This window comes from Plutella xylostella, chromosome 28 (assembly GCF_932276165.1).
Source record: "Plutella xylostella chromosome 28, ilPluXylo3.1, whole genome shotgun sequence".
In the NCBI taxonomy this organism is placed as follows: domain Eukaryota; kingdom Metazoa; phylum Arthropoda; class Insecta; order Lepidoptera; family Plutellidae; genus Plutella; species Plutella xylostella.
This window is the reverse complement of record NC_064008.1, coordinates 405191-431289: the sequence shown is the minus strand read 5'-3', so window position 1 is coordinate 431289 and position 26099 is coordinate 405191. Positions and strand designations below refer to the sequence as shown.

At 38.9% G+C, this 26099-nt stretch overlaps 2 protein-coding genes and 2 non-coding genes across 5 annotated transcripts in view; 2 read left to right on the top strand and 2 right to left on the bottom strand.

The window, feature by feature from the left end:
* Nucleotides 1-13019, top strand: part of LOC105389149 (electron transfer flavoprotein beta subunit lysine methyltransferase) — a 49849-nt gene extending 36830 nt beyond the window's left edge. For both annotated transcript variants that reach the window (XM_011560237.3, XM_011560229.3), the window contains exons 3-5: nucleotides 11565-11695; nucleotides 11984-12171; nucleotides 12839-13019. In XM_011560237.3, coding sequence (XP_011558539.3) covers nucleotides 11565-11695; nucleotides 11984-12171; nucleotides 12839-12985 — 466 coding nt within the window. In that variant the 3' untranslated portion in view covers nucleotides 12986-13019. The remainder of the gene's footprint in view (nucleotides 1-11564; nucleotides 11696-11983; nucleotides 12172-12838) is intronic.
* On the top strand, nucleotides 11153-11271 carry LOC125490947. The gene has a single exon (XR_007267989.1). It is a non-coding gene; the product is annotated as a 5S ribosomal RNA (ribosomal RNA).
* On the bottom strand, nucleotides 11875-11946 carry Trnaa-ugc. The gene has a single exon. It is a non-coding gene; the product is annotated as a tRNA-Ala (tRNA).
* Nucleotides 13020-13393: 374 nt separating the features above from the next.
* The window catches only part of LOC105389131 (LHFPL tetraspan subfamily member 3 protein), a 29581-nt gene continuing 16875 nt past the window's right edge, over nucleotides 13394-26099 (bottom strand). The window contains exons 2-4 of the mRNA XM_038110918.2: nucleotides 18499-18597; nucleotides 16073-16216; nucleotides 13394-13910 (exon numbers count right to left, since the gene is read on the bottom strand). Coding sequence (XP_037966846.2) covers nucleotides 13717-13910; nucleotides 16073-16216; nucleotides 18499-18597 — 437 coding nt within the window. The 3' untranslated portion in view covers nucleotides 13394-13716. The remainder of the gene's footprint in view (nucleotides 13911-16072; nucleotides 16217-18498; nucleotides 18598-26099) is intronic.

The following is a 26099-nucleotide window of genomic DNA, read 5'->3' as shown; positions in this document are numbered from 1 at the left end:
CGGTTAATAAGTCTCTAAGTTGATACCAATTATCACCGGTTGCTAACTCTCAAAAAGTTACAAAATACGGGGGCTGGTCTACCTAGTCTACTTACTATGGCATGGGGTGATTTGTGGAGGTTTCTCGTCTACGAGGATCCTTTGTTATTTGTACCACTGCAGAACTATGTAGGATAGTCCCACAATAACTACATTACCTATACTATAGGCCTTTGGCTCTGCTAGCTAGGCATTGTCTAAGTTCCAGCTAGGTTTTGTGGCCTAGATGACTAACCCAGTAAGTAACTATTATGTAGTATTATGTAGGTACAGTTGTCGTACTAAGTTTCTTATTCACTACCATATCGAATGAAGATCGTGTTTAGTGTCGTCAATAATATATTTGTTGTTTCCACCACAAAAACTAGCAGGATAATCAGTGACCATGAAAAATCCATAAAGAATTACTATTCTAAGGTCCTCGTAGTCTGTAAAGTCCCGGCCCTAAATGTGGCCAGTCATATTACGTGACCTACATGTAGAGTTTGGGTTTTAATTTCATGAAAATAACGAAGAAGTATCTAAGTTGGTAACGATCGAAGTTTAACCATTTTCCTTCATACAAGGCAGCGCCCCTGGCGGTAGCTTTGTAGAAACAGATGGGATGAGAACGTTTTAAATGGAAATCATTTTAGTTTTGTATATCATAGAAAAGCAGGCAATAATTATTAGTGTTGCCACGAATAGTGATTTGGCCGAATACCGAATACCGAATATTCGGCGACACTGCCGGCCGAAGCGCCGAATATTCGGCCGCCGAATATTCGGCGCTACAACCTGTTTTTTTTGTTCCTGGAACTGCTTTGAAGAAGTCGCTACAGATTATATGAGAAATGCTAATAATTAGGAGGCAGAATTCTGTGGCAAAGATGTTGAATTTTTATTTGATAATAGTTCGCCTAGATAATGGCCGATCCTTACAAGTGGTGGTCAGCAAACAAAAAACAATACCCGAGCATTTTGAAATTTGCAAAAACTTATCTTTCTTCACCTGGAAGTAGCGTTTATAGTTAGAGGTTATTTTCTGAGGGTGGCTACAATGAAAAGCGCAATCGTGGGCTACCAAAAAATGCTGAAATGCTCGTTTTTATCCAGCACAACTTACTACTGATTAATTTTAAGTACTAAAATGTTGTGATTGGAAATAAATACACAATTTTGATTAAAATAACAAGTCATTTTTTACATGATTTACTATTCGGTATTCGGCCCGAATAGTACGCACTATTCGGCCGAATACCGAATACTGAAAAAACTGGCCGAATAGGCCGAATACCGAATAGTTGCCGAATATTCGTGGCATCTCTAATAATTATCAAGAAATCGCGTTGAAGCAGGTGTTCTAAAAAATAATATATTTACTAAATTTTAATTTAGTTGGTGAAGTTTTAATAAATTCTCGGAATGGGCCACAGCTGCTAGGCTATTCGCGACATTCAGCAGAATCTACCGAACATATTAAAATATTTGGTTTTCGGGGAATAATGGGTTATGCTAAGTTATTGTATTTCCTGAGAAGTTGAGAACCAAACTGTTTAAGTACATTATACCAACAAGGAAAATTATTAGTGCTACATCAGTATATTGAACCTTACCTACTTATTTTTAACTTCCAGACGTAAAAGAGGTGTGTTATAAAGTTATAAGTTTACTGTGTTTGAGTTTATAACCGACCAAAATCTAGATAAGATAGATATAGATAATCGAGAAAAAATATAGATGCAAGCTGCTTCTTGCGGACTGTTCTCGAGCGTATATTTTGGATACGGAACTAGCTATACCAAAAACCATCAAAAGCTTCTGGCAGTACGTAAAATCACTCAAGAAAAATAGCTCGGGGTATCCTAGTACTATGTCACTCGGAGACAGTTCATCCAGCGATCCAGAACAGATAGCTGAGATGTTTGGAACTTTCTTTTCATCCGTATTCGAACCTACAAATACTATGAACCAGCTTGATTTGGATAGTCTTCCATCTAACCCCCTGGCTGACAACATAACCACACTACACCTACATCTACATAAAGTCGAGATTGCATTAAAAAACTTAGATGTTAACAAGGGCCCAGGCCCAGACGGAATAAGTGCATTATTTTTAAAAAATGTTTTCTCTGAAGTGGCTTACCCCCTCTACCTAATTTTTAACAAATGCATAACAGAAGGTTCATTCCCACATAGATGGAAAATAGCACACGTTACCCCAATTCATAAATCCGGTCCCAAAGCTGAAATACCCAATTATAGACCCATATCTAATATTTCTACCATCCCCAAACTATGTGAATCTATGGTCCACGATGCTCTATACCCTCTGGTTCAATCGCATATCAACCAACAGCAGCATGGTTTTATGAAAAAGAAATCTGTAGGTACGAATCTATTACTTTATTCTACTTACCTATTCAAAGCATTAGACGACGGTCTTCAAGTAGACGCCATCTATACGGACTTCCGTAAAGCGTTCGATAAAGTTGACCATATGTTACTACTAGAAAAACTATCTTACAATGGAATAAAAGGCAATCTGCTGAAATGGTTCGCGTCATACATAGAGAATAGATTCCAAATTATAACCATAAATGGCTATTGCTCAGAGAAGAAATTGGTATCTTCTGGAGTAGTTCAAGGCTCTATATTAGGGCCTCTACAATATTTGCTCTTTATAAACGAAATAAACGAGTGTTTCCATAACTCTAGCATACTATCGTTTGCGGACGACTTAAAAATATTTAGAATTGTTAAAGATGAAAATGACTGTACTCTTATCCAGGAGGACTTAAATAGGTTTAACGAGTTCTGTACACAACATAAGCTACAACTGGCGTACGAAAAATGCCAACAAATCTCTTTCACTAGAAAACGCATTAAAACAAACTACACCTACAATATCGGAGGGGTGAATGTAAATAAAGTCAGTATCGTGCGAGACCTCGGGGTTATGTTCGACGAGAAACTCACATTTAACGAACATATAGAACATATTTGTAAGAAAGCTTATCAAATGCTTGGGTTCGTGCTGAGAATTTCAAAACCTTTCAAGCAAGTTTCCACATACATAACACTATACCAGTCATTAATACGATCCCAATTTGACTTTGCATCAGTTGTGTGGAACCCACACTATGCAGTTCATTCAAATAAACTTGAGAGTATTCAAAAAAAGTTTGTCAAGGCTCTACATTTCAGGCTGACACACTCCCGAGGGCGTTACGCTGATCTCCTAGCTCTCTACAAACTGCAGCGACTTAGTGATAGACGGACTTTACTGGACGCAATGACTCTCTACAATGTATGTAACAACCTCTACGACTGTCCCGCCTTACTGGAACACATACACTACAGAGCACCCTCGCGACCATCGCGATCCAAGGCCTTGTTCTCCCTGGACGCCGCGCGGACCAACAGCGGTAGTCGAGCACCTCTGAGACGGATGTGTGAGACGTATAATAAAGTACTCCACCCAGTTGACTTATTCACTATGAGTAAATTGAAATTCAAAAATCAAATAAGATGTATACTGGATGATACTCAAAATGCGAAGCCTAGTAAATAATATAGTAGGTACTTACTAAAAATACTGTAGATATAGATTTTCAAAATTATATATAATAATGTAGAATTTTCAATGTATATATAGGTCACCTAAGAAGGCAGCAGGCACATGCAACTCCTTCCTTGAAAAATTGGATCGCCTATTATCAATAATCTGTGATAAAAATAAAAAAACTGTATTATGTGGTGATTTTAACATCGATCGACTATCACGAAGCCGAGCGTCGGTTGAATTTGAGAGTTTGCTACTTACATATAATTTAAAACTCATAATTAACGAACCAACAAGGATTAGTAGTGGAACCTGTCTGGATAATTTCTGTCATAACATACGAGGCTGCGTAGGTAAAGTTGTAGAGTTGGCCATATCCGACCACACAGCACAAATATTAAAGTGTCCTGTCAAACAATATTGCAACCTTAGCCATTGGTTTGTAGAAAATAGAGACTACAGTGACCAAAACATACAAAAATTTGCTAGGTATCTGTCTCAACTAAGTTTTAGCCATGTGTATTCATGTCAAGATGCAAATGAGGCATTTGATAATTTCCACAGTACATTCAAACTGTTTTATGATCTTTGCTTTCCTGTTATTAAAGTAAGAGTTACATCATCTAAAAAACCTAAATGGATTTCTAATGGAATAAAAATATGTTCTAAACGAAAAAGAGAATTGCTGTGGAAGTATAGACTATCACCTAATCAAGAAAACAAAATTACATTTCAGAATTATTCCAAACGATTTAGGAAAATAGTCAAACTCACTCAAAGATCGCAGAATGACTATTATATAAAAAATTCAAGCAACAAATGTAAAGCAACCTGGAATATTATTAATGGAAACAAATATCAACAACCTATAGAGGACATAAAACAAATCAAAGTTGACAAAAGAATTATTGATGATCCTCAAGAAATTGCCAATTCCTTTAATGACTTTTATACACACACACACACACGCACTCACGCCTTGTACTAATGTACTCCCTTGCGGGGTAGGCAGAGGTGCATTGCTGCACCCACTTTTCGCCAGAGTGTTTTAAATGACTTTTATATAGATCAAATTAAGCCTTTAGCTGGTCCCAGTATTTTTAATAATACAAAAACATCCTCTAGTGTCCATTCAATTTTTATGGGCCCTACTACAGCTGATGACATTGTTAAAATTATAAAAAATCTTAAAAATAAGTCTAGTACTGGTTTTGATGACATTTGTACTAAGGTTGTTCAATTCGTTTCTGAAATAATATCACCGATTCTAAGCTACATCATGAACCTATGCATAGAGCAAGGTTCATTCCCTAATCGTTTGAAAACATCAATTATTAAGCCAATGTTCAAGAATACTGATAAAGAGAATATGGCCTACTATAGGCCAATAGCGCTTATTCCAATATTTTCAAAAATATTTGAAAAAGTAATCTATAATTGCCTCTACTGTTATTTTGAAAAATATAATATATTCGCAGCGGAACAAAAGAGATTTCGAAAGAACAAAAATATAAATCTAGCTTTGTTTGATTTTTTGTCTGACGTAGTAACTTCATTGGACAAAAAAATATTAACAGTAGCTCTATATATGGATATGACGAAGGCCTTTGATCATGTTAAACATTCAGTCTTAATACAGAAATTGCAAGACTACGGAGTTAGAGGCAATGTGTTAAACCTCATCAAATCATACCTTAGTGACAGGAAACAACGAACTGCAGTAACAAGGCTCAGTGCAGAAAATAGAATTATAAAAAAATATGTTTCTATGGATAGGTCTGTTCAATACGGTGTACCACAGGGGAGTGTTTTAGGCCCTCTACTATTTTTAATTTACATAAATGACCTACCTAGAAAAACAAAAAACACTATGGTATTATTTGCCGACGACAGTACAATACTATTTAAAAACAATAATATAAATGCTTTAGAATCTGACATTACAAATACACTATCAGATGTGATTGAATGGCTCACCTCAAATAATCTACTAATAAATATTGACAAATCAAATATAATGACATTTAAAAATAATTACAACCCTAAATCAGAATTAGATAATCTTGACATAAAATACAATAATAAAAATTTAAATTTAGTTGAATCCACAAAATTGCTAGGTTTGTACATAGACTCACATTTGACATGGAAGAACCACGTAGAAAGGGTTTGCTCTAAAGTTAAATCATTCGCCTACGCTTTACATATGCTTGCAAAAGTGGTCAATCAAAAAGCAGTATTAGCTGCATATTATGCGTATGTGGTCTCTACTCTGAGATATGGTCTTATCTTCTGGGGTAATTCTACAGATAAAAATATCGCCTTTAAGGCACAAAAAAGATGCATTAGATCAATCTGTAAATTAAAACGACACATGCAAAACGCACTTCATACAACTGAAAGTATTAACGTTGCCTTCATTATATATTTTAGAAATAGCACTCTTTGTGAAAGGAAATAGCGATCGTTTTGGAAAATTCAAAAGTAAAAGGTGTGGAAATAAAATCAGCGCTGCCAGCTGCTCAACAGCTCTTTTTTAAAAAGAGTGTTTTTGGTATGGCCCCTATAATCTACAATCATTTGCCGAGTTGTATAAGAGAAATCAATGTACTCAATTTGTTCAAAAAATGCTTAGCAAAATTTCTTATTAGAAAAGCCTATTACAGCCTAGAAGAATTTCTTCAAGACCATGTGTAATAGTCAAGTCACGTTCCTTGTAGCTGTGTCAAAAGTTTATATGTATAAATATTTAATTAGGTATATCTTTGACATGCATGCATTCATTGAATTTATCACTGTTTCTTAATTTTAATTTAATTTTTTATTTATGTTTTAATTTTAATCTAATTTATTTTTAATTTTAAAACTTTGCAAACCCTCTTGGGTGGAGTATAGTTAAGGACGCGTTTTCAAAAATCTTCTCTTCGATTTTAGGTATTGAGTCGTACTACTACATACGCACGGCTCTCACACACACAGTGGCATTATGCAAATCGTGAAATGAGTATACTAAAATAACTTGATCATTTTAGTATTTGGTTATATTTTCGTAAACTACAATCTATAATCAAAAGGTTCTTGTCTCTCGAGGGTCTGATGAGGAGCAGGAACATGGCGACTGGATCTCAATGATGGCAATAGCTAGGAACATCGAGATTGGGCTCGTTCATTTAGTCTCAGGGTGCTGGTTTCAGGTGCGGTCTGGTGAGGGTCTGATGAGGAGCAGGAACATGGCGACTGGATCTCAATGACGGCAATAGGTAGGAACATCGAGATTGGGCTCAATCATTTAGTCTCAGGGTGCTGGTTTCAGGTGCGGTCTGGTGAGCGTCTGATGAGGAGAAGGAACATGGCGACTGGATCTCAATGATGGCAATAGCTAAGAACATCGAGATTGGGCTCGTTCATTTAGTCTCAGGGTGCTGGTTTCAGGAGCGGTCTGGTGAGGGTCTGATGAGGAGCAGGAACATGGCGACTGGATCTCAATGACGGCAATAGCTAGGAACATCGAGATTGGGCTCAATCATTTAGTCTCAGGGTGCTGGTTTCAGGTGCGGTCTGGTGAGGGTCTGATGAGGAGCAGGAACATGGCGACTGGATCTCAATGACGGCAATAGGTAGGAATATCGAGATTGGGCTCAATCATTTAGTCTCAGGGTGCTGGTTTCAAGTGCGGTCTGGTGAGGGTCTAATGAGGAGCAGGAACATGGCGACTGGATCTCAATGACGGCAATAGGTAGGAACATCGAAATTGGGCTCATTCATTTGGTCTCAGGGTGCTGGTTTCAGGTGTGGTCTGGTGAGGGTCTGATGAGGAGCAGGAACATGGCGACTGGATCTCAATGATGGCAATAGCTAAGAACATCGAGATTGGGCTCATTCATTTAGTCTCAGGGTGCTGGTTTCAGGTGCGGTCTGGTGAGGGTCTGATGAGGAGCAGGAACATGGCGACTGGATCTCAATGACGGCAATAGGTAGGAACATCGAGATTGGGCTCATTCATTAGTCTCAGGGTGCTGGTTTCAGGTGCGGTCTGGTGAGGATCTGATGAGGAGCAGGAACATGGCGACTGGATCTCAATGATGGAAATAGCTAGGAACATCGAGATTGGACTCGTTCATTTAGTCTCAGGGTGCTGGTTTCAGGTGCGGTCTTACCCGCCTATGAGTTCCAGTAGCAGTCTCTGAAGTCCATCATCAGGTCAGTTCAGTTAGTCCGGTGGGAAGTACTCATCACAAGAAACACTACGAGCCCAAACACGACATATCTACGTCTACCCGCCTATGAGTTCCAGTAGCAGTCTCCGAAGTCCATCATCAGGTCAGTGCAGTCAGTCCGGTGGGAAGTACTCATCACAATAAACACTACGAGCCCAAACACGACATATCTACGTCTACCCGCCTATGAGTTCCAGTAGCAGTCTTCGGAGTCCATCATCAGGTCAGTTCAGTGAGTCCTGTGGGAAGTACTCATCACAAGAAACACTACGAGCCCAAACACGACATATCTACGTCTACCCACCTATGAGTTCCAGTAGCAGTCTCCAAAGTCCATCATCAGGTCAGTTCAGTCAGTCCGGTGGGAAGTACTCATCACAAGAAACACTACGAGCCCAAACACGACATATCTACGTCTACCCGCCTATGAGTTCCAGTAGCAGTCTCCGGAGTCCATCATCAGTTCAGTCAGTCCGGTGGGAACTACTCATCACAAGAAACACTACGAGCCTAAAACACGACATATCTACGTCTACCCGCCTATGAGTTCCAGTAGCAGTCTCCGGAGTCCATCATCAGGTCAGTTCAGTCAGTCCAGTGGGAAGTACTCATCACAAGAAACACTACGAGCCCAAACACGACATATCTACGTCTACCCGCCTATGAGTTCCAGTAGCAGTCTCCGGAGTCCATCATCAGGTCAGTTCAGTCAGTCCGGTGAGAAGTACTCATCACAAGAAACACTACGAGCCCAAACACGACATATCTACGTCTACCCGCCTATGAGTTCCAGTAGCAGTCTCCGGAGTCCATCATCAGGTCAGTTCAGTCAGTCCAGTGGGAAGTACTCATCACAAGAAACACTACGAGCCCAAACACGACATATCTACGTCTACCCGCCTATGAGTTCCAGTAGCAGTCTCCGAAGTCCATCATCAGGTCAGTTCAGTCAGTCCGGTGGGAAGTACTCATCACAAGAAACACTACGAGCCCAAACACGACATATCTACGTCTACCCGCCTATGAGTTCCAGTAGCAGTCTCCGAAATCCATCATCAGGTCAGCTCAGTCAGTCCGGTGGGAAGTACTCATCACAAGAAACACTACGAGCCCAAACACGACATATCTACGTCTACCCGCCTATGAGTTCCAGTAGCAGTCTCCGGGGTCCATCATCAGGTCAGTTCAGTCAGTCCGGTGGGAAGTACTCATCACAAGAAACACTACGAGCCCAAACACGACATATCTACGTCTACCCGCCTATGAGTTCCAGTAGCAGTCTCCGAAATCCATCATCAGGTCAGCTCAGTCAGTCTGGTGGGAAGTACTCATCACAAGAATCACTACGAGCCCAAACACGACATATCTACGTCTACCCGCCTATGAGTTCCAGTAGCAGTCTCCGAAATCCATCATCTGGTCAGTAAAATAAAAATACACAACAATATCGAGTCGGGTAAAAAAAGTACAGAAATAGGTAGGTACTTATATTTTTCGTAATCAATGAAGATTCAAGTCTCAAGAGCAAGGAAATAACTATTCGTATCTGTACAGCGATGTTTTCACTTTGAGCGGCGGAGAAAAACCGACACAGGTCCACCCACAAAGGCGCCGTGGCGCAGACTGATTTGTTTTTTGAAAATTCATTGTAACAGTACGGGATAAGACAGTTGAAAAATAAACCCTATTACTTGCCGCTAAAGAATTACGAAGACCACGAAAATCGTGTTTTTTTAAAAGAGAACAGTTTATTTATTTTCTTAGTTTTGTATAGGATTTCGGACCCATAGAAACCCGTTTCGTAAAATAGAGTATATCAATTATAAGAACATATTTTTTTATAAACACTAAAATCTTATAATATCTGAGATTTGCGCACCTAAACACACCCTGTTTTCATTGTTTTCACGGGAGGAGGGTAAGGAAATTTGCTTTTACTGTATAAAAAACACTGATTTCTCCAATTAAAAAAGCAGTTTCCAGTAGTCAAAGGCTTAGGCTATCTGTAGGTACCTAAACTAGTGGACATAATTCAACGGATTCAATCGTAAACTGCACCCGAAAACTACAGATTACTCAGTATTGCGGGCGTTGACGAAAATGCGTTCTTAAGCGACTTTCCTTTATTTATCATACACCAAACCAATGTACCTATATTCAGCAAAATAAATGATTTGATTTGATTAGACAATAATTTTATAATGTATAATAATTAGGATGCATGATTTATTTTCCCTTTTAATAAATTACATGCTTAATTTTAGTCATAAATATTTCTATATCAACTAAATTAATTCTAAAATGTCACCAAATAAAGTATTATAATATTATATCCCTGAGAAAAATGTTCAAGGAAGTAGATTTAAGCATTTATTTTATATCCGTCTGCATATTACTCTCTGTGATCTATTTCTGTAAAACGGAAATCCTTGTTTTTCAATCTAAAAACGAGTCTACTTGTAGTCCTTGTCTCAATATGTATGGAATTCCATTGAAGGTTGTACAAAAATTTAAATATTTAGGACACCTCCTCACTAACAACTTAAAAGATAATGATGATCTTGAACGTCAAAGGCGTTTATTAGCAATGAAAAGTAATATGTTAGCGAGAACATTTTCTCAATGCTCGATTCAGGTTCGCATAACCCTTTTTCAGGCTTACTGCCAGGCGTTCTACACTGGTCAGCTATGGTGGAACTACACGCAGCGTGCCATGAACACTCTGCGTGTTCAGTATAATAACGCATTTCGATGTATGCTGAAACTCCCCTGGCGGTGTAGTGCCTCTGCCATGTTTGCCACGAATGGGGTCAAAGACTTCTTTGCCTTGATGCGTAATCTTACAACTTCATTTCACAATAGAATTGTTAACTGTAATAATGAAATTATTAAAACTATTTTTGTAACTGTTTACCAAAAAACCACACCGTTCTGTGGCCTTAAGACTAATGATAAAATATGTAAAATGCCTAATCAAACTGTTCAATTTGTACCACACTCTCTGACAAACTAATTCGATTCAATTCTATAACATTAAATAAATCTCATAATTTTTGTTTATAATAATTTAATAATAATTTAATTTAATTTAATTGCTTACTTACTTTATAATTGTAAATTAAGTAACAACTAACAATGAATGTTAAATGTAAATTTTGATGTTTATTATGTTAAATGTAAATTTTTGATGTATTATGTATAACTATAACTATGGGACCTGTGCCTGAAATAAAATGATTTTATTTATTTATTTTATTTTCTGTTATTTTTCCTAAATAAATAAATAAATAAATAAAATCAATAAATTACCAGAATAATAACGAATAAGTTCACTGAATTTACTTGCTCTATCGCCAACGTCCATACCATGTTGAATACACCGGTTCTCGTCCGATCACCGAAGTTAAGCAACATCGGGCGTGGTCAGTACTTGGATGGGTGACCGCCTGGGAACACCACGTGTCGTTGGCTTTTTGCCTTTGCTCCTTTTTTGCATATTCCCTTATTTTGGGTACATTTCCTATACTAATTTTGTATCAGTTTATCAACCCTAATATTATCACTATTACGAGATTTTACGAATATGTCTCTCCCACCAATTAAATGCAGGCCTTACAGCGCCATCTATTTTCAAGAAATATAAACTACTTCATAGTATCACTTACTCCGCTGGCTCAGCGACCCGAAGTGGTTCTTGGCCTCCGACTTCATATAATAATAAAATGTAAGAAAGTAAAATTATAATACTTTGTATTTACCTACAGGTACATTTTAGACAAGCCCCGGTTCTTCCAAAGCCGCCGTGTGCTAGACGTGGGCTGCGGCTGCGGCGCGCAGGCCATCGCGGCGGCCACGGTCGGGGCTGAGAGGGTGCTGGCTAATGACATTGACGTTAGTAAGTAGTTCGGCGTGTTATGTAGAGATGGCGCTATTCAGTTATTTTAAATGTGACATTGCTTTGTTGATGTTGTGTCAGCTATTGAAAGTAAAGTTTATCGCAATAGTCTTTGTGATAATGTATTTATTGTCCCAAAATATAAAGATATTGTAATATTGTAAAACACAAAAAAAGCTTGGAGATGCCGGGGATCGAACCCGGGGCCTTTCACATGCAAAGCGAACGCTCTACCACTGAGCTACATCCCCGCTTGTAAAACGTGTTCAAATTTGCGTTTAATTACAGATGCACTGGAAGCTACTACGATAAATGCCGAATTGAACAATGTATCGGTAGAAACTAGTGAAAAGAACTTTATTGGGACGAAATGTGAAGGATTTGATACAATTTTGATTGGGGACATGTTTTATGATGAAGAATTTGCGAAGAGCCTGTTTGAATGGCTGAGCAAGTTAACGGATAGCGGGAAACTAGTAAGTAGTAGGTAGACTAGGTAGTAGCTCCTTATTAGCTTATTACATTTACAATACTTTACTTGTCAAAGTCTATCGAGTATGGACTCATTAAAATGAAAATTCCTAATAGTCTGTTGTAGGTAGGTAGGTAGTAGTAGGTACATACAGCTGATGATAATGAGAAATAGGCTATGGGCTTTACAACCCTATGCCTAAAGAAAAAAGAAAGAAAGATAAAACTTTATTTGACAATGACAGCAATCATACTTAATTATACACCATAATATATGCCTATGTCCTATAAGTACAATTAGATTTCCTAATGGTGTCTTGTACCTTTTCTTACTTACCTTAATATTAGATGTAAAATTAATTGGACAAACAGAAATCGATTGATCAAAATTAGGTGAAACGTTTCATAGGTGTAATGTAACTTCGGTTCAGTGACATACTTACATAAACCGTGTACAGTGAGTCAAATATCGTCCAAACGGCTTTAGAACTTACCTAAGTACTTACCCCCTTAAATCCACCTCCCTCAGTAAAGTCCATATCTTGGACATTTCAACAGCTACTTCTTACATTCGGGGATAGGGAAGCGTGGAGAAGATTATCTCTATTCCTAAGCTCCACAGGGGCAACAAACTAGACTATTTAAGTAACTAATTATTCCTTACATTCGCAGGTACTAATAGGCGACCCGGGCCGCCACGGCCTCACAGCCTCCCGCATCTCTTCCATGACTCGCCTGGCGAGCTACACACTGCATGAAGACACGTGTCTCGAGAACCGAGGCTTCACTGAGGCTGCCGTGTGGAGGCTTGAGAAGTGATTTGAGTGTGAAATTATATGGAACTTGGAGATTGGTTGGTTGTTTTGGTTTTAAGCGCCATCTGTTGTTGAGTAGCGGTGTTACATCGTAAGTCTCTTTGGTTTGATAGTATGACGATTCGGGGCTGTTTTGCAGCGCTATCTGTCGTTTAGTAGCGGTGTTACTGAGTATGTTTTGAAAGTTTAGACCTCCTATCTAGCATTGAGGGGACTTTTTTCTATTTATATTCAATAAATAGATAATTTAATTACATTACAATTAATAGAGAGAACAAGTTACTTCTTTCAAATTATTGGCAACGTCCCTATTAACCATACTGTATTAACTACCTACTTAACCTACTATTCTAATGATTAGGGGTAGCTGCGCAGGGAATCTTAAATAAAGTTTTAAATAAAAACAATCAAATAAGTAATATATATGTATAAGGTTTATTTAAAAATATATCTTACAAGAACTATTGTTAAGTACCTAATATTAACAAATCCTTATTACGTAATTAGGCTTGTACCATCTATAACTATAGCTTCGTTGTTTAAAATTCTGTATCTCAACAACTCTCATATGTACGGATTTTAGAACCAAAAAATATTGAACGACATTGTTTACTCCTAAAATTATTTTTACGTATACAGCGCCACCTAGCGTCGAGTAGCTGAACCACTTCGTTTGTAACCTCACAACTTAACCTCATGTACAATTAACTTAATTAAAACAAGATTCTAATCAATTTACAATTGGTAATTATGCATAGTATTCGCATATATTCCGTGTTTCGACCGCGCTGTCCTTCCCGAGTAGTGTGAATAGGTGTCCATGTCCATAGGAGCATGTGGATGCATTATTAGCACCGGCTGCAAAGCGAGTGATTTCCTTGAGCCGCTAATAGATGTCGCATCCGTCACGTAAGCGTTGTTCACTTCGCCTGGAAAAGAACAAAAAAAAGGTTGAATAACTAGTTTTCTATCGTGTTGGAGGAATGAGGTTGGTATAGATTTCGTGGCTGCACTACTGGCTAGTCAGTTAATAGGATGGAAACTATTGGCTGGGACTCGCTTGGCTATAATAAAGAAACTAGTTTTTGCTCGCCAACTTGCATAAATATCGTGGAAATATGATTTCATTATTTTGTCCAGAATCAAAAAAATTTAGGCTAAGTTCGTTTCAGCACAAGTTTCTAGGTATTTAGGTACTTGCTTGCCTACCGTTAACTCAATCACTCAACATAGAACACACGACCTTTCCCTAATCTTAGAAGACACGACAACAGTGACGAATATTTGCGTGACCATAAATGTATAGAAACATGAGACTTTAGGATTAGGACGAACGAACGTGACCACACAACATGTGGCTGCTTGACGATGATAAATGCAAGCTGTCGTATTACATCTATGAGCACAATTTTAAACATTTAAGTCTGGATTCTGGAATATTAAAATAAGCTTTATGCTTGATGACAACTGAGTTACCATCATCATTTCTACCATCATCATAATCAGTCAATAATACACATTCACTGCTGGATTTAGGGGCTACAACAAAGACCCATTACACCCTTCCTCAATCAAATCATCCCTTTGATGACATGACTGTGTGAAGGATAGGAATAGGACAGAGGGTTCTGGGAGTCGTAATCGTATGTTTATTTTTTTCTTTATTGCAAAAATAATATTATTTCAGACACCATTTCTACTACCTACAGGAGTTATACTTTTAACCAATAGTTAGTTGTCTATTATTGCGGTCTGATGATGATGATTTATCAATGCTATGTCTATAGAAAATCGTACAATGATGTGAATGACGAGACGACCTATGCTACTCACTTACTTACGAGTAGTAGAATGCTCTCGTATCTATTGACGACTCTATGTTAAACATGTAACGGTCGGCACAGTTGCAACTGGTTCTACTTCTGTTCAACATAGTCATATGGATCAATATTGGCTCACAATATACATACCTATATGTTCTAAGGCTTTCCGTACAAAAACATTGATAATATAAGCAGCTAGTATAATTATGGTAGGTTAGTATATAAATAATTGTGACTCATATAAATTGGTGTCAACTTTCTGATGAGGCGAAATTCCATTCCGATTGTGGACTCACTTTCCGGAATCCACTCTGCAGTTTGAAGTTGGCATCATCATATAGGGTAGAATTTTATGATTTAAGCAATCAACTTAATGGCTCATTGGTCAAATATACATTACCAAGAAAATTCTTCTTAGCTGTGACAATCACGAGACACTAGGGCGCGTCTAGGGCTAGGGTTTGTCTTTGTCACCAGAAAGACCTCAAAATAACAAGGACCGTCAACCGGTAAGCGGACCCTGGATATCCAGTTTCATGAACCATTTCGCGGTACGCTTACGTCACATAATAAATTATATTACACTGATTACCGTATCACTCCACATAACCAGTGGTCATAACACCAGCGTTCACTTTTGCCTCCCGTGTACCGTGACTGTGGCGGCATCAGAGTGGAAACTGCCCCACTAACTGTGTTGTGGTCGTGTGTGTGTGAGCTCCTCATGAGTTATGGGCGCCTGGTACATCAGACTGGTTTTTTGTGTGTCCTGTCTGTGTTGTGTTACGGTAGATACGAAGAGTATGAATCAATTTTCATGGGTTTTTTCAGTGACTTTATCAAGAGCAATTCTGTTTATTTCGATGGCATGGAAGCCATATAAGTAATGATATGGGCTATAGCCCATAAACACTTTTGCTTCGAAGCTTTATGATCCGTTGTCCCCTCTCGTAATTGGAAGAGACTCTATGTCCTATGTCTAGCAGTGAACGTTTTCCGCTACCACCATTTTATCTTATGCCGCTACCAACCTTTATGCAAGTCATGTCCAGTACTGTACAGGATTGGCAAAGCGGTTGATGACGTTCTACCCACCTTTATACAAGTCTTGTCCTCTAAAGCTTCCGGCCAATTATCCAGTAGTGCACAATAAATTCTACCTTTAAGCATCTCATGTCCGCCGAAACTCCCGGCTATCGCAGTGTTGTGGCGCTCCTTACAAGATGCCTATATCCAGCAGTAAACGATTACCGCAACCATAGACCTACCTTTATGCATCTCATGTCCTCCGAAGCTCCCCGGCTGTAGCGTGACGTGTCTGGTCGCGAGCAGGAACGCGAGCGCGCACAGCACCGCGCCGTCGAGACAGGCTACTAGCGCCAGCATGTACGCCCAGCGGATGTGGCAGTGGCCTGGGGGGAGAGAGGGTTGAAATTATGGTCATGGTATTTAGGCACGTGGCTAAGTGTGCGCACTTGCGCAGTACACAGGAGCACTTTCTGTTCCATTGCTCTCATAACCCAAAGAGACGGATTGAACGACACGATTGGAAAGAGGCTAGGCGCAGCACCTCTAGTAGAGAGGCACTAGAAGAAGAAGGCGCAGGACCGACTGCTTTACATGCCCATCCGACAGCATTGTTTCACTGTTTCTGACATCAGATGATCACAGCTTTCTATGTCCTGACCAAACTTGAAACCACAATTTAAAAACACAAATTTATGGATCCCATCCTGTGATAGAATCAGGGAACTCTGGGTTGAGAAGCAGAGCTTCTACAGGGTGTCCACTTTCTGGAAAGTCAGGGATAGTCAGGGAAAAGTCAGGGAAGCTCAAGGTGGTCAGGGAAAGTCAGTGAAATTGATGGACCACCTGGAAAGTCAGAGAAAAACTACTAGCTAGCATTTTTTATAGCAAAATTGTAGTTCTTTACTTCACTTGTTACTCTTTTTTCTTCTATTTTAAACGTGAAATACATAAGTCATAAATTAAAATCTCGTAAGCCAGATTCTGCCTCCACACAGCACCTTATGTCATTTTTTAAGGCATCGCGCCCATACGATAATATTTGATTTCGGTTTTGTTTTAGTTAAATAAAATATGGTATTTACAAAGCTAAACGAGTTATTTCGGTTTTGAAGGCCCTTAGATTACTATATCCCAGTCTCTAGTACAAGTTTTATTAACAAAATTTAAAAATCATTTTTATACTTACCTGCTTCCTAACTCTCATTTTGTGAAAAAATACATGAAGCGTACTTTAAAAGCACTCTGTACTAAATCTATCATCAAGTAGTGTGCTTTAAATAGTTCTAACTAAAGTCTTTTGCAATAGTAACCAGTATATCCCGCTTGGGTTCCCAAAAAAATTATTGACTAAAAGAAAAAAATATATGTTTTTCAATGTCGCAAATACATAAAAGAATTATACGTTTTAGCAAAATAAACGTATTTAAACTTTGGTGTACAAAAAAAAAAACAAGCAACTACAAGGTGGACCAAAAGAAGTCATCCGATGTTGTTTGGCTCTAATTTTTTTCTAAATGAAAAACTTCGCTTCTGTTTTTTGATTATTTTTATTTGAACTCTTCCAATTTTATTGGTAAAGTCTAGAAGATGATATCGGCCAAATGGGCGCCGTCACAATTGATTGCCATACGGGCTCCTTTTATGGCATTTCTCATCACTGCAGCGAGAACTTCGGGCGAGAGATTCTCGCACTCGTGTCGAATGTTGTCCTTAAGGGCTTCCAGGGACACGGGCTTATTCACATAAACACGGTTCTTCAAAAAACGCCCTCAAAAACCGTCTGAAACGGTAAAATCGGGCAATTTTGCAGGGAAAATTTACAGATAAAACGTGAAAAAGGGGGACCCGTAAACTACACAATTATTCCGCGATCTTGGAAAGTAGGCTCTGGCCTCTGAACTTGTATTTGTCTAGTCCACCAACATCAAAACAAATTTGAAATTGGCATTCAGTTGTACAAATGAGAGCAACTTCCAATTTGGCCCACCTTGTACTTACTTATTTTTCAATTTATCATTGCTTTCTATACAGAATGTTGCAATAGTGGTAGGTGTACATAGCAGAAATTTGGTGACTCAGGGGGTCACTCGAAACAACTTTTGTTCTGCGAGTTTTTGAAATTCGCGATCATATTTTTTCGTTTGTCAATAGTAAAACTTCACCTGACCAACAAAGTCGGTACTTATACAAAAGCTTTTTTTTTGCGAATTTTAAGTTGTTCAAGTTTAAGTTGTTCTCTTTTGGCTTAATATACCTACCCTTTTAACAGCTTTCTGTGTAAATAATTTACGCAGTCAAAGTTTTTTAATAAGTGAGAAGCAAATGAACCAAAACTTTCAAATCAAGCTTTTGTTTATTTTGATCTCTGGTCAGGGAAAAATGCTAAAATGGACAGGGAAAGTCAGGGAAAAGTCAGGGAATTTTTTGGAGCATTCTGAGTGGACACCCACTCTACCACTAGACCACAGAGGCAGATAAGATATTGCTAAATATTGATACTGCTATGGAGATGCTGGAGGCGGTGGCGCAACCCCATGCAAAGGGAGGATCCCCCGACCAGGCCGGGTGGTGTGGCCTGGCGGGTAGCTGCCAAATGATTAGCGTTGGGGCTCTGTATTGTTGACTAGGTGTCTGTCACATTCCTGATATTGTGTTGTAGACTCACCCAGGTGGTACTGGTCGGCGGCCGGGCCGCAGGTCTCCTGCACCGCGCCCTCCCCCCACCCCGCGGGAAACACGCACACCCCCCCCGCCATGCAGATCGCTGGAAGAAGAGAGAAAGAGTCTAGGTTAGTAAAGATTGTCTCCAAGCAGTGGAAGAATAATCCTACATGCTGATGATATTATACATTGTAAACACTATAATATACACTGTATACAGTATTCTGTGGGCGCCTCTAGTTTTATAAATAATAAGTAATAAATGAGGCGTTTGCATGGGTGACTAAAATCCCAAGATTTTCAATGTTCGGCAAATCGTTTGTTGATAGATTTTTGAAACGACCTATGGAAAATGGATCTAGGTAATATGCAGGAAAATGCCGATAAGATTACTGAGTTATTAAATTACATAACATCATATCACTTGTACATGGATAACGTGCTACCTGGTTATGTGATCGTGAGTGAGATTCGTGAGTTATCAAGTAAAATAAAGTGAGCTTATAAGATTGCAGTGAGATGTAACATCACTGCGTCGAGGATCACGACTACATGTGAACATTTGCAATATTTCACTGACATTTTGTAATGTTCTAATATGTAATCGTTTACTCTATAATGTCTCAACTGTATCACCACAATTTAGGATCTTCAGGATATCTTCAAAATCACGAGTAATCTCTGTTTTGAAGTTTTTTAACAGTAGGTAAGTAGGTATATTTAACTGTGAACTGAATGCTACAAATACTTAGTACCTACTCAGTTCTTAAACACAGATATCTTACTATGAAATAATGAATAGCGAGCCTTCTTCAAGCATCGCCTAATCTCGAAAGAAAGCTTTGCTAATTGAGTTTCTCCGACTTCTAATAAGTACTTAGAAAGAAAACTGAGGTGTAAAAATTATGAAGATTTATACAAATCTGTTAGTATTTATACTTACTACCTACAATATTGTGTACTGTATTATGTGAACGATTATCAAAACCTACATTAGATAACTTACTGTGAAAGAAAGTGAGGCCTTTATTTAAATATATTTCTGAGCATCGGAAGTGAGCTGAAATTTTGTCGTTCATCGAAAGGTTTTACAGACTTAAATTCCACTCTGTATCATATCTGTCCTGCATTTCCCTCTCAGTGCTATCATGATAATACCCTGAATATACCTACCGAGTATAGTGGCGAGACAGTATCCTCGGCCGATCCTCCACCAATGAACGACTAGCAATTGACCGAGTGCTCGGCCGAGGATACTGTCTCGCCACTACTCGGTAGTGTAACAAGGGTATAAAACCAGTCAGCATTTAAAGCAGCTATTACTTCAAGTCATCGATCCTTGAGCTCGCTACAACATAATACAATGCCATGTGGTTCTCACAGACACTGCTGTTAATTGTTCTTTAACTACTTACTTACATTCTTCGCGCTTTTATGTTTTGTTTAAGTCGGAAACACTTGTAGTTGTACATTTTTGTGTAGAATAATGACGTTGGGAGAAGTGTATGTCGGGGGATTTTGTGCCAACTATGCTAAGCTGTTTGTCATCATAATCATCATCTTCAGTCAACAATAACTATTGGTTCTTTTACTGGACTCTCAGAGAAAGCGGCACAAAAATCTGGTCTCTCTAAAATCCATTCAGGGAAGCCATACAGGATTACTATTTATTGTATGAAATAATTTCTTCCATTTGTGTACAGTATTTCATTGAGTCATAGACATGTTAGAAATAACAACAAATACATAGAAAAATTACCTAATATAAAATAAAACAAACTTTAGTAGACAGTCTAGAGTACGCACAATGTACCTAGTAAGCATTTTTTTCCCACCAAAAGTATCAGAGCGTATCGTAGCGTAATTCATAATGAACTTACAATTATCTCCACTGTTTAGGTATGACTCGGTAATTAAAACGGAATGACTGCGTTTACTCGGGCTATGATGGCGGATAATGCAATACCTCTCAGAAGGTTGGGAAAGGTTATGTAAACATGTATTTTATACCTAATTCTATTCTATTCTCTGTGGGGGTGTAAGTACCTGCACGTGGCTCTCTCGAATGGAACCGTTGTGCATATCCCCAAGGTCTAAACTGCCTTCCTAAGCTTGGACCATTTCCCACCACGCTGGTCCACTGCGGGTTGGTGGGTTCACATATCTAGATGTGCTAAATCTCTGCATATCTATGCAGGTTTCCTCACGATGTTTTCCTCCACCGTAAGAGCGATGGTATACATTGTACTAAAGTTAAAAGAACTCATTGGTACATGTCAGCGCCGGGATTCGAACCTGCATCCCTGGCGTGAGAAGCGGGCGCTTACCCGACTGAGCTACCACCGCCAGTGATATCGTATATCATATTTTATGTACACATCATATTATCATCAATATTGCACATAAAACAAGAGCGGATGTTTGCTAAAACGCTACCTAATGCTGTGCTAGATTTAAATTTTGACATTTAAAAAATCTAAATATTAAATTAGGTCATTAATGTTTTGCGCCATTCCTTGATTTATTATTATTGTAAGTATTTTATTGCGTTCTTATATCGTGTATCAAATTAAATATTTTGTGTCATCTAGCCACCATTTTCAAAAATGTTTCCAATAACTTGACCAAGTTGCATGCTGCAACATGCATTATTAATGATCGATAACTAGTTTTTTCCATATCGGGGATTCCAGTTATATTTATGATGATTGTAATATTAAATTGATTGGTAGGTCATCTAGTTATAGACTAGTATAGTTTACTACATAGCCTAGACTAGAGAATTTGTACACAGCCTAGTACATTATACTTCAAATCCTCGATAGTTAACATAATATATTTAACTCTCTGTCCATGCCAAAAATTAACGCTGACACGGCATACATTTTGTGAATCAAAAGGAGGCATAGTATTTAGACAATATAACCTCTAGAATCCGAATGTTGACACTTTCTAGATGTGTATCTCCATTTTCACCTCCATTTTAACGATATATTAATAACTGCATCAGGTAGCTAATCCTGTCTTGCCATAAACAAATTAATGGAACTTGAGATTTCCATGCAAGAAGCTACCAGTCATTTTATGTCCACGGGAATCATTTAAAAATCTGTTCAAAGAAAGCGAACAAACCGACATACAATCAGTCAAGCTCGGGCCACCGACATTACATCTAGAAAACCGTCTCAATGGTCTCGGGTAATGAGTGAAAGCTGTACTTTTCACTCGATTCCTGCGATCGAGTTTGCATCGAATCACCGATTATTTGAATCTCGAATGATTGCGATAACTCTCTCTCTATTCTAGTCTGTGGTTATGATATCGTTATCTGGAGCCATTTGTGAAAAAGCTGCGGTTTGGCCATCGGCGCTCAAACGTCCAATGCTGGACACAAGCCTCTACTGAGGAGTGCCACAACACTGAGTCCTCAGCCTTCCTCCTTCCTCATTTAATCACGACAGACAGAAAAACATTTATTTATAAATGCAACCCTGTATGACAAAAAAATAGTTTTGCATTCGTTTTTCCATATCGATCGCTATGTAGTAACATTAACTCCATTAGCAGTCGCCGTAGCCGTATCGGCTTGGATGACATCATCATTTCATCAAGTACAATGGGGAGTAGAGTAACTTATGTAAGTACTTAAAACAGTTATAGGTCTAACACTTTTCCAAATGTACCTACTTGTAGTTACAAGATAGATACGTGACCACTAGATGAAGTAGATTATAGTAATCGTCCAGTAGTGGTCGTGCCTATCGCCGCACGCACTGATAAAGCGTTTACTTTACAAATTGACACGCGTGCTTACTGCGTCAACATTAGATGATCAGATAATACAGAAAGCATACAGAACATAATTGAGATAATACTCGTAGATTAATAGATAATAGGCATACGGATTTTTAAATAAATAATTAGTTTTCCAAATGATTCTAGATTCTTATTTAAAAAAAATAAAAATAAGAACATTTTAGAATAAGGGTGGGTTGCACCATTTAACTTTAACTATTACAAACGTCAAATCTCTTGAAGATTGATCTGTCTCGTCAAGGGATTTGACGTTTGTAATAGTTAAAGTTAAATGGTGCAACCCACCCTAAGATAAGTAGTTAATGCTACGGGCTACCAATATAGGTACCTATCAAATCACATGAGTTTGGAAAATTTACCTCTTTTAATTATCTTCAAATAAGAGTTATTGAGTGAGCAACTTTTGCAACACTCAATAATAAATGTAGCAGTGGACTGAGTGGAGACTTAGCAATTAAAAAGCCCCCATTATGCAAACATAGAAACATTATTGCATAATATTGCGAATATTAGCGCGCTGCGCTCTGCGTAGTTGACCCTTTTTAAAATAATTATTTAAAATTCGTAAATTTGAGTTAAATACGACAAATTCATAATTATTGTGTAGATCTGTGGACAATTCACGCGTACAAATGTTATCATCGTGTTAAATTAAGTGGTTCACGTAAAATCACGAAAAACATTTGGGTAAACAAAGTGGATAATTTACAGTGATATCAAAGTAATTATGGATTGGATCGGTGATTTTAAAGTGTTTATCTGATTCTGTAAGTACTTTAACATTTAATAACAGACATAGTGAGTGTTCTTTTTAACTTTCTGCGAAACAGTGATATTGAGAACGTTATTTTTTCAAATTCAAAATAAAGCGTCACTTGGAGGCATTTGGCAGCGCCATCTTCCGGAAGTAGCACAAACTAATTGGAAGCGCGACGAACCGGAGTTTTGTGTCCTTCAACCGGAGTTTTGTGTCCTTCAACAAGTTCTGCTGCCTGCCGATAGGTGTCACTACACGTTTTAAAATAGATCGATAAAATTTGGACGAAATGGAGAAAATTAAATGTACAGGATGTTTCCAAGAAATATGTGGTAAACAATTTATGTCATGCTGTATTTGCGAAAGTAAGTTGGACCTTATATGTGCAGGAGTATCTGAGCAGCGTTTTAACTCCTTCTACCATCCCTGTAATGGTGGGAAAAAGCAGTGGAAGTGTCCTGCGTGTGAGTCTAAACGACCAAGGAAGGACAACACAGAGACGCCAGTCCGCACTCGGCTAGCGGATTTGGATGAACAACAGCTATTAATGCATGATGACATTCAAAACATCACTATACGTCGACCTGGTAGCAAGTTTAATAACGATGAAAGTTACGCTGTTGTTGACAATGTTTTGTCTGAAACCACTAACGCATGTTGTCAATCTCTATCCGAAGACACGCACTGTATGGATGGTTTCCGTGGAATTATACAGGATGAATTCTCGCGACTTATTGATGAGCGCTTTGCGTCTGTGATAGGCAACATAGTAGAGAACTTAGTTGTACGCCCTGTCACAGCTGAATTGACTGTACTCAAGAATAAGGTACAAGCGCTTGAAGCCAAGGTGGAAAAGCTTAGTAACGAGCTACTGACTTCGAAGAGCACTAACACCAACGAAAAATCCGAAAGACCTTCAGAAGGTCAACTAGCACAAAGGAAAGTAGCTCAGAAGAACACTGGTGCTGTAAAAAAAAGCAAACTGAAAGGAGCTCAATTAGCCCCAGTGCCAAGTGGCCTAGAGGCGGCTTCGGTGTCTGTACAGCCGCAGAAGACAGTCGTTGCTCGAGCGGTTCCCGGAGAAGGCGATGGGTCTACTGAAAAGTCTGCTCCCCGACCTGGTGAACTACCACAAGTCCAGCTTGAGAAAATCTCTCCAGTGCATGAAGATGAAGAGGGCTGGATTGAGGTTAAAAAGAAGGACGCTCCCAGGCGTAGTACTAATAAGAACTCAAGCATCATTCATGGAACTGCCGTCGTGGGTGTGACCGGGCTTCAACCTGCTGAGAGATTCCGCTATATGCACCTGTTCTATGTGTGTAAAGGTACTACCGCTGAGCAGGTACAAGCGCATTTGGATATCATATGCAATGGGGCGGTATGTACCGTGGAAACCCTCAATGCCCGAGGTGAGTACGCTTCTTTTAAACTAGCGGTGCCAGACAGGCATGTTGCCCAAGTTGCAGCATCTGAAAACTGGGCAGCGGGAATTTGTGTAAAACCCTGGCGGCAGAATTTTCGTCGGAAAATCGTCGAAGATGAGAACTAGACACAAGAAAATCTCTTTTTTGTATCAAAATGTTAGAGGTCTAAGAAGCAAGACGTTAAAGTTGTATGACAATGTATCAGCGGCTGACTGTGATTTTATTGTTCTCACGGAAACTTTTCTTACGAGTTCTGTTGCTAACTCTGAACTGTTCCCATCCCAGTACAAAGTACTTCGTAAAGATCGAACTGGAGATGTTGGCTGGGGAGGCGTGTTGATCGCCGCCACTGACAAGTACTCAATAACTAATGTAACCGACATCGACGGGCTATCGGATGACAAAGAAGTATTGATAGCTACCGTCTGCCATAAGAACATTAAGTTCATTGTTTGTGTTGTTTATTTACCTCCTAATTATAATGATGTACAATATTTAAATGTGATAACTTGTTTAGAAAATATGGTATGTAAATTTTCAAACTTAGATATTATAGTTCTCGGTGATTTTAATCTTAATTCTTGTAGTTCAAATGTTAAAAAAGAAGTTGATAATTTCATTGAATTTTGTAAATTTAGGCAACATAACGAAATAAAAAATGTATATGGCGGCATCCTGGACCTCGTTCTTACTAATGTTAGTACAGAGCACATTGCAGTATCCGGTGATATAGATCCCTTGGTTCCGGAGGACCGGTACCACCCACCGCTGGAAGTAACATATAGCGTCCCCTGCACCAAGTCTGTTTCATCACCTACCGATACACCATATATAGGTGAACAACGTAGAACTGTAGCGCCACAATGGAACTTCTCAAAAGCTGATTTCGGTAGCCTTTACACATCATTAGCTCATGCTGACTGGACAGACGTTATTAGCTCTACGTCTGTGGACTTATCTGTTGATTTGTTCTATTCTAAGTTGAATAACATTCTTGGCAAGCATGTCCCCGACCGTAACGAATGTCCCAATGTAAGCTCTCCAAAAAGGCAATATCCACCTTGGTTTGATGCAGAAATTAAATCTAAATTAAAAATAAAATATTTCCATCTCAAAAAATTTAAGTTATTTGGGCTAAGTTTCAATCTTGAAGTTTATAAATTTTACCGCTCTCATATCAAGGAACTCATAAGTAAAGCTCATAAGACATATATAGAAGGAATCGAACGCAACATATGTAACGATCCCTCGACTTTCTGGAAATATGTTAAAGGTCTTAAGAAAGACAGTAGAACTAACGCTGAGTTTACCTACAACGGGGTTACGGTAAGCGGGCAGGAGGCGGCGGACGCGTTCGCCGACTACTTCAGCTCGGTGTTCGTGGCGCGGGTCCCGCGGCTGGACGCGGACGCCGCGGCGAGCGCTGCCGCCGCCACCGCTGCTCCTCTCACGGTCAGTATTAGCACTATTACCGAGAAGGACATACGGGACAGCGTGCGTGGTTTCAATACTGCTGCTGCTCCAGGGCCTGATGCTGTGCCCACATTTCTGGTAAAGGACTGCATTCATGCATTAATTAAGCCCCTTTTACATTTGTATAACCTCGCT